The sequence below is a fragment of the Myotis davidii genome, unplaced genomic scaffold (assembly GCF_000327345.1).
Source record: "Myotis davidii unplaced genomic scaffold, ASM32734v1 scaffold3009, whole genome shotgun sequence".
Lineage (NCBI taxonomy): Eukaryota > Metazoa > Chordata > Mammalia > Chiroptera > Vespertilionidae > Myotis > Myotis davidii.
Window position 1 is genome coordinate 29,524 of NW_006299872.1, and position 7,917 is coordinate 37,440.

The 7,917-nt window shown below is 61.9% G+C and overlaps 1 protein-coding gene across 2 annotated transcripts; it reads right to left on the bottom strand.

Annotated features, from left to right (window-relative positions):
- Positions 1-2,325: 2,325 nt before the first annotated feature.
- Positions 2,326-6,973, bottom strand: CDSN (corneodesmosin). 2 transcript variants are annotated; one of them, XM_015571958.1, is made up of 3 exons: positions 6,656-6,972; positions 4,384-4,601; positions 2,326-4,320 (listed from the first exon to the last, which is right to left on the bottom strand). In XM_015571958.1, the coding sequence occupies exons 1-3, from the start codon at positions 6,750-6,752 to the stop codon at positions 3,022-3,024; spliced, it is 1,614 nt and encodes a 537-aa protein (XP_015427444.1). In that variant the 5' UTR covers positions 6,753-6,972; the 3' UTR covers positions 2,326-3,021. The 2 variants fall into 2 exon arrangements, with proteins under 2 accessions (XP_015427444.1, XP_006776084.1); XM_006776021.2 differs by having other exon boundaries at positions 2,326-4,601; positions 6,656-6,973.
- Positions 6,974-7,917: the final 944 nt, after the last annotated feature.

Below are 7,917 nucleotides of genomic sequence, written 5' to 3' on the forward strand. Positions count from 1 at the left end.
CTGCCCTCCCTTCACCTCTATGGTGCTCCATTCCACAGCCCTCATTCCCCTTCCTCCCTCCCTGCACCTCTATGGTGTCCATTCCACAGCCCTCACTCCACTGCCCTCCCTTCGCCTCTGTGGCTCTCCATTCCACAGCCCTCACTCCCCTTCCTCCCTCCCTGCCCCGCTATGGTGCTCCATTCCACAGCCCTCACTCCTCCTCCCTCCCTTCCCCTCTATGGCGCTCCATTCCACAGCCCTCGCTCCCCTTCCTCCCTCCCTTCACCTCTATGGCGTTCCATTCCACAGCCCTCATTCCCCTTCCTCCCTCCCTGCACCTCTATGGTGTCCATTCCACAGCCCTCACTCCACTGCCCTCCCTTCGCCTCTGTGGCTCTCCATTCCACAGCCCTCACTCCCCTTCCTCCCTCCCTGCCCCGCTATGGTGCTCCATTCCACAGCCCTCACTCCTCCTCCCTCCCTTCCCCTCTATGGCGCTCCATTCCACAGCCCTCGCTCCCCTTCCTCCCTCCCTTCACCTCTATGGCGTTCCATTCCACAGCCCTCATTCCCCTTCCTCCCTCCCTGCACCTCTATGGTGTCCATTCCACAGCCCTCACTCCACTGCCCTCCCTTCGCCTCTGTGGCTCTCCATTCCACAGCCCTCACTCCCCTTCCTCCCTCCCTGCCCCGCTATGGTGCTCCATTCCACAGCCCTCACTCCTCCTCCCTCCCTTCCCCTCTATGGCGCTCCATTCCACAGCCCTCGCTCCCCTTCCTCCCTCCCTTCACCTCTATGGCGTTCCATTCCACAGCCCTCATTCCCCTTCCTCCCTCCCTGCACCTCTATGGTGTCCATTCCACAGCCCTCACTCCACTGCCCTCCCTTCGCCTCTGTGGCTCTCCATTCCACAGCCCTCACTCCCCTTCCTCCCTCCCTGCCCCGCTATGGTGCTCCATTCCACAGCCCTCACTCCTCCTCCCTCCCTTCCCCTCTATGGCGCTCCATTCCACAGCCCTCGCTCCCCTTCCTCCCTCCCTTCACCTCTATGGCGTTCCATTCCACAGCCCTCATTCCCCTTCCTCCCTCCCTGCACCTCTATGGTGTCCATTCCACAGCCCTCACTCCACTGCCCTCCCTTCGCCTCTGTGGCTCTCCATTCCACAGCCCTCACTCCCCTTCCTCCCTCCCTGCCCCGCTATGGTGCTCCATTCCACAGCCCTCACTCCTCCTCCCTCCCTTCCCCTCTATGGCGCTCCATTCCACAGCCCTCGCTCCCCTTCCTCCCTCCCTTCACCTCTATGGCGTTCCATTCCACAGCCCTCATTCCCCTTCCTCCCTCCCTGCACCTCTATGGTGTCCATTCCACAGCCCTCACTCCACTGCCCTCCCTTCGCCTCTGTGGCTCTCCATTCCACAGCCCTCACTCCCCTTCCTCCCTCCCTGCCCCGCTATGGTGCTCCATTCCACAGCCCTCACTCCCCTTCCTCCCTCCCTTCACCTCTATGGCACTCCATTCCACAGCCCTCATTCCTCTTCCTCCCTCCCTTCACCTCTATGGTGCTCCATTCCACAGCCCTCACCCCACTGCCCTCCCTTCACCTCTATGGCGCTCCATTCCACAGCCCTCATTCTCCTTCCTCCCTCCCTTCACCTTTATGGTGCTCCATTCCACAGCCCTCACTCCACTTCCTCCCCAGCCCTCACTCCACCTCCAGTTCCTTCTCCACTGTGGTGCTGTGTTCTCTCACCTCCTGCAGCAGAGGCAGCAGGAACGTGGAGTCTAGGGACCCTATGGGCTCTGTTCTCCACTGGCTGGGACACTGTTGTGCAGGCCTGTGAGGGACCATGCTTACTGCAGCCTGTCATGCTCTCATCCTCACTCTCTTTCACTCCCTCCACCTGGGCTCCTGCACAGTCGCCAGGAGCCTGGTGTGCGTTGTGTTGTCCCAGCCTTCCCAAGGTCCCACTGATGTCCCAGAAACCCAGGAAAGCCCTGCCTGGGGCTCCCTGAGGGCCTGACGTCTAGATGACAAGGCAAACTAATGGTAGAGGAGAAGTAGCTTGGGTGGGGAGGCAGAATGGGGAGGACCCACTTCAGTGGGGATTGAGGCGGGAATGGACTTTCTGGAGCAGAGGGAGTGGAGAGATGTGGGACGGGGATCCGGGAGACGATGCAACCTCTGCTGTCAGTGCAACCGATGTGCACTGTGTTCCTTCCCTCGGCAGGAGCTTCAGGTCAGAGCAATACTGGACAGCCGGGGTAACGGGCCTCTGGAGGCCCAGGAGCACCACCCTGGTCCTAAGAGGACCCGGGACTCCACGAAGGCAAAACGCCAGCCTCTAGTTCACACCATTTATTGAGACATTTTTCCAGGATCTGGAGAGCAGGGAGCCCGCCGGGCTCGCGGGGTCCCCAGGATGCCCTGCACCCCCCTCAGGCAGGGGCACATCTGATCGTGAGGGACGTGGCCGCCAGGAAGGGGGACTGCGACGCAGACTCTGAGAGGCAGGAGTGTGGGAACCACAGAGGCTGTGGTGAGCTCCATAGGAAAGTGCGAGGGGCTGGAGGGGTGGAAACCCTGGGCAGATCCGGTGGTTGACCAGATGACCAAAAGAGGTAGTCAACAGTGGTCATTATTTTCAGATAATGGATTAGACTTTGTTTTATTGGTCAAAGAGACGGGGGTGGGGGGGATGACTTGTCCAAGCATTAGAGTTACTCTGGGACATTTCAGGGGTTTCCCAGTCTGCAATCTGAATGGGCAGGGACTGGCCAGGGTTGGCCAGTAGACTGTCGCATCTCAAAGCCACGCGAAGGAAGGTTCAGGGAGTGGCTATGGGGCAGAGCGGGTGGTGCAGGAGGCTGGGCTTCCACGCAGTGGGAGAGAAGCAGTCTGGGGAGATGAAGAAAGCAACATGACGGGGAGTGTGCCACCCTGGCAGTGGAGGAAGCAGAGCAGCTCTGGGAGCAGGGGGCACAGCTGCCCATGCCTAGGTGTGTGCGTGTGTGCTGCACATGCATGGAGCAGAAATGACTACGGACCGGCATGAGACTGTCCCTGGGGCAGGAAGGCTTCAGGGCCAGCTAGCTGGGGCCCCAGGGGCTCCACTTGGGCCAGGATGTCCCGGAGGGAGCGGCAAGGTGTCTTCTTGGAGCCGCCGCAGGGCTGGGCACCAGCTGAGGGGTCAGGCTGGGAAGAGCCGTTGGGACCCCCGGTCAGAGTCGAGGAGGAGACAGGAACGCAGGGGTGACCAGCAGAGCCGGACTTGCTGCCACAGGGTTGGAGGATGATTTTGCCGCTGGATTGGGAGCCAGAGCTCTGGCTGAGAGAGCCCGTGCCCGGTGGGGAGCAGGGCCCCTGGGAGACACTGCCGCAGGGGTGGTATTGCGACCCAGAGCCGCCGGAAGCACTGTGGACCTCAGAACCCGAGAGGGAGCAGGGCCCCCTCGAGCCCGAGGAGCCCGCTGCACAGGGCTGGACACCACCAGCGCCCACTGGCTGGAACACGACGACTGAGGAGGCTCCCGACGGGTAGATGCTGGCACTGGCGCTGTGGCTCGGAATGATGGGATTGCTGGAGAAGTATTTGCCCTCAGAGATGGGGGGCCCAGCTGCAAAGGAAGGCACCCCTGGAGAGCCTCTGATAGGGTTCTCTTTGGTGAAGTATCCAACCGGGTAGATTTTGCCCCCGCTGTAGGTCATGCCCGGGGCCAGATAGCTATTAGAGGAGCCACCGACCACCTCATAGCCGCCGTAGGACTTGTCTACAGAGGTGATGGGGGGGCAGGGCTTGCCTGGAGAGCCACCATTGCTACAGGGGCCACCAGGGCCACCGGGGCCACCGGAGCCGTGCTGCTCCACCACCACCACCACTGGCCTTTGACCCCCTGACACGGAGTGGGAGCTGGAGATGTAGGAGCCAGAGTGGGAGATGACGGGCCCCCCACTGCAGGGAGAGTCGGGGATGTCCGAGCTACAGGGGCGTAAGTTAGAGTTGACCCTTTGGCCACCACTGCTGGACGTCCAGGAAGTTTGGGAGACAGAAGAGCTCGAGCTTCCTCCAGACTGGGAGGAGCTTATCACGAAGTGGGAAGAGCCACCATTGCTTGGTGCAGCTGGGCCAGATCCCGACTGGGAGGAGCTGGAGGCACTGTGCAGACTGGAGCCAGACCCAGAGGTGTAGCTGCTCTGGGAATAGCCTGTCCCTGGCCGAAACACCAAAGACCCCGAATGACCACCCTGGGCCACACTGGATCCACTGGAGCCACTGCTAGAGCCACTGGAGCCACTGCTGGGACCACCGCTAGGGCCACCGCTGGAGCCACTGGAACCGCTGGATCCACTGGAGCCACTGGAGCCAGTGGAACCACTGGAGCCAATGGATCCGCCAGAACTACCACTGAAGCCACTGCTGGAACCACCACTGGAACCACTGGAACCACTGGAACCACTGGAGACACTGGAGACACTGGAGCCACCACCAGAGCCACCGGAACTGGAAACAGAGCTGCTGGAGCCACCCTTCCCGAAGAGACAGGGGTCATTGGGGGAGGTGATACGTGTCGGGTCCTTGCAGGGGTCTGAGAAGGTCCCAATGCTCTTAGCCAAGGTCCCTGGGGAGGAAAATCATGGTTAGTGGGGCCCGAGAGGCTTGGCTTCCTCCCTCACCTTTCAGACCCATCTCCATCACCTGCCACTGTGATTTCTCCTGGGGGAGCCCGGGGAGAGTTTGGGGCAGAACAGAAAGGAAGAGGCTGTAATCTGAAGGAAAGGGAGCCGGCAGGATAAGGCGGTTCTGTTGTTCTGGGAGGGGGCGGGGACAGCCATCTGCCAGAAAAGGAAGGGAGAGGCAAGTGGGAGGCCTGGCAGAAAGACGCAAGGAGGGTGGAGCAGGACCAGTGGCTGCAGGACCGGCCCCAGAGAGACAGCAGGTGCAGACGGAGCCGAGAGGTGGGCGTAGATTCCCAGGGACCCGCTGGGAGAAGACACCGAGGAAACAATAGAGCAATGGAGGACCAAGGGAGGAAGGACAGACAGCAAGAGACACTGAGAAGAGAGAAAGCCAGCGGCAGAGGGCTACCTAGAGGGCATGGCCCGTAGGACCCTGACTGCTCGGCGGCTCCCTCCAGCCAAGGGCTTAGGGGAGGCGGGGATTCTGCTCCCAACTCAGCGCTGCCCCAGCAGGAAAGCTGGGTGGGAGCCAGGAGTGGGGGCCCCCGCTGTTGCTTCAGAACCTGCTGGTACCGCCCGACAGGACACCGCACCCTGAGCCACCTGCTCTCCTGGCCCAGCCCAGGGACACAGGATGGAGCTCCCTGGCCAGCCTCCGTGAGCCCTGCCTCCCCGGATGCTCCTGCCTTGTCTCCCTTGAGATGCAGCACAACCTCTTTACCCCAGGGCTCACCTGCCCCACCCTCCCCGCATCCCCTTCCAGTCCCTGCGAGGACAGCCATGCACTGCGAGCCACCAGACCGCACTGGGCTTCAGTCTGTACATCCGGAGACCGGAGGCCAGGCCCGCCCCACCTCGGGGTGTCACTGTGAGCAGAGTGTGGGTGTGGGTGTGGGTGTGGGTGTCGAAGGGGCTTGAAGACATAAAGCAAGTCACACTGTGTGTGTGGCTGCCACCACTCCCCCAGCCCCCACACCCGGCCACACCTGTGCCGGCCATTCCCTCACGGAGAGATCCTCTGTGCCCTCCGCTCGAACCCAGCTGTCCCTGCTGTGCCCCCGCGCCACGCAGCCTGCCCCTCCCAAAGGCACGCGAGGCGCCACCGTGAGCGCCCAGCTTGGGGGCCGCCTCCACTTTACTGTCTACCTGTGCTTTGGGCCAGTTTCCTCCCCTCCCGAGCCTCCTGTGGCCGCAGAAGGCCGAGTGCCCGAGGGCTCTCTGTGGGCGTTGGTGCCGATTGAATATCCAGTCTTCACCTTCTATACTCAAACAACAGACAGCTTCCATAGAACCCTCCAGAAAAGTGATGGCGAACCTAGGACACGCGTGTCAGAGGTGACACGCGAACACATTTTTTGGTTGATTTTTCTTTGTTAAATGGCATTTAAATATATAAAATAAATATCAAAAATATAAATCTGTGTTTTACTATGGTTGCAAATACCAAAAAATTTCTGTATGTGACACGGCACCAGAGTTAAGTTAAGGTTTTTCAAAATGCTGACACGCCGAGCTCAAAAGGCTTGCCATCACTGCCCTAGAATTCCCAAAGCACCAAACAGACCGAAGCTGGGTGTTATCAGTGCCCACATTTTTAAGTCTCAGAAACTTTCAGAGGCTCAGAAAGTTTAAGTAACTTGCCTGGGTGACAGGCCAGCAAGGAGCAGTCCCAGGTCCCAGCATCAGACTGCGGAGCCCACGTCCCCTCCTGGGCTCCCCCAGGCTCCAGGCACCCTGTCCCCCAGGCTCCAGGCACCCTGTCCCCCAGACTCCAGGCACAGTGTCCCCCAGCCTCCAGGCACCCTGTCCCCCAGCCTCCAGGCACAGTGTCCCCTGATCCAGGCACCCTGTCCCCCAGGCTCCAGGCACCCTGTCCCCCAGGCTCCAGGCACAGTGTCCCCCTCTCCAGGCACAGTGTCCCCCAGCTTTCCCTCACCTGTTGTCTGCACCCTCCTCTCCCACCCCTCCCACCCAGGCCCCCCTCCCTGCCTCCTACCTGGCAGGAGGAGGCCAACCAGCAGCAGGGCCATCGCCCCTCGCCCTCCCACACGCCCCATCCGGGGTGCCCGCGAGGAGCCCATGCTGGACTTCATGGCCTCTGAATGCGGGCGCTGTGGACGCCTGGCCTTTATGCAGAGCTGGACATTCTCTGGGCAGGAGTCACTGTGGGGAGGGAGGGGCAGGGAGGGCAGTGCCCAGGGGGCGTTGGTGTGGCAGGAGCTGAAGCAATCAGCTGGGATCTGCCTACTCAGCCACCAGTGCACAGCGCAGGTGCCGTGGCCACTGGTTGCCCAACCTGGAACCGGGTGCTCCCGCCACAGTGGCCGCCCACTCAGTGGCTACTCTCCTTCCCATGGTGCCTGCCCAGCCCCCAGCCCCCCACCTTGCAGGCAGCCATGGGCATTTCCGCTTCCCCTCTGTGCCAGGGCCCTGCTCCACCCCCGCCCCATTGCCTGACTAACCAGGTTTTCACCTCAGCGCCTGGGGTCCCCCACTTCCTCCCGATGTAAGGGTCTGCACCCCACCCTGAGCCTTGGTCACTGCCCAGGCGCCTGCCTGCCATACACTTAGCAGCAAGCAAGACTTTCAGGTCAGGAAGGGAATCTGCCTTCTGGAGCCAGCTCCTTGGCCTCTCCCTGGGGGGCCTCTCCCTGAGGGGCCTCTCCCTCAGGGCCTCTCCGTTGGGGAGCCTTGGGGCAGCATGAGGGGTGCTGGGTGCAGGGCCTCAGCTTGGGAAGGCCTGGGTGGGACCCTTCTGGGCCCTGGTCACTCACAGGCCACACAGCCCCTCCCCGCAGCCGCGACCCTGATGCCTCCGTGAGCCAGAGCCTAGTAAGGCTAATTGGGGAGGCGGTGCCCTGCTGCCCATTAGCAAACAGGAAGGTGCGGGAGGGCTGGGGGCCTGCAGGAGCCTCCCCGCAGCCCGCCCTCCGGCGCTGGCCCCACCCCGGCCACTTGGCCACTTAATTGCTCCCAGTGCTGGTGTTGCGAGAGCCTCAGTATCGAGGGAGGCGCCTGGGAGGCCGCCCCCTGCTCTCGGCCGCACCCTGCTCCCCTCACCCAGACAGGGCCCTGAACTCGGCTCTGTGGGCCCCGCCTCCCCCTCCAGCCCCAGCCGGGACCTGTCGTGCTGGTGAGGTTCCCAGTCTCCGTGGCTACAGCACTGGGGGTGGAGGGGTGGGCGCGGGGGGGCAGTGTTCCCAACCAGAGGAACAGAATTTTTATTTTTACCTCATTTCCATTAATTAGGCTGTAAAT

Excerpts from the sequence above, each read along its gene's own strand:
- CDSN (XM_006776021.2), bottom strand. The coding sequence starts at position 6,752 with ATGAAGTCCAGCATGGGCTCCTCGCGGGCACCCCGGATGGGGCGTGTG. Across the intron at positions 4,602-6,655 it reads GGTTGGCCTCCTCCTGCCAG|GGACCTTGGCTAAGAGCATT; the intron begins GTAGGAGGCAGG and ends TTTCCTCCCCAG.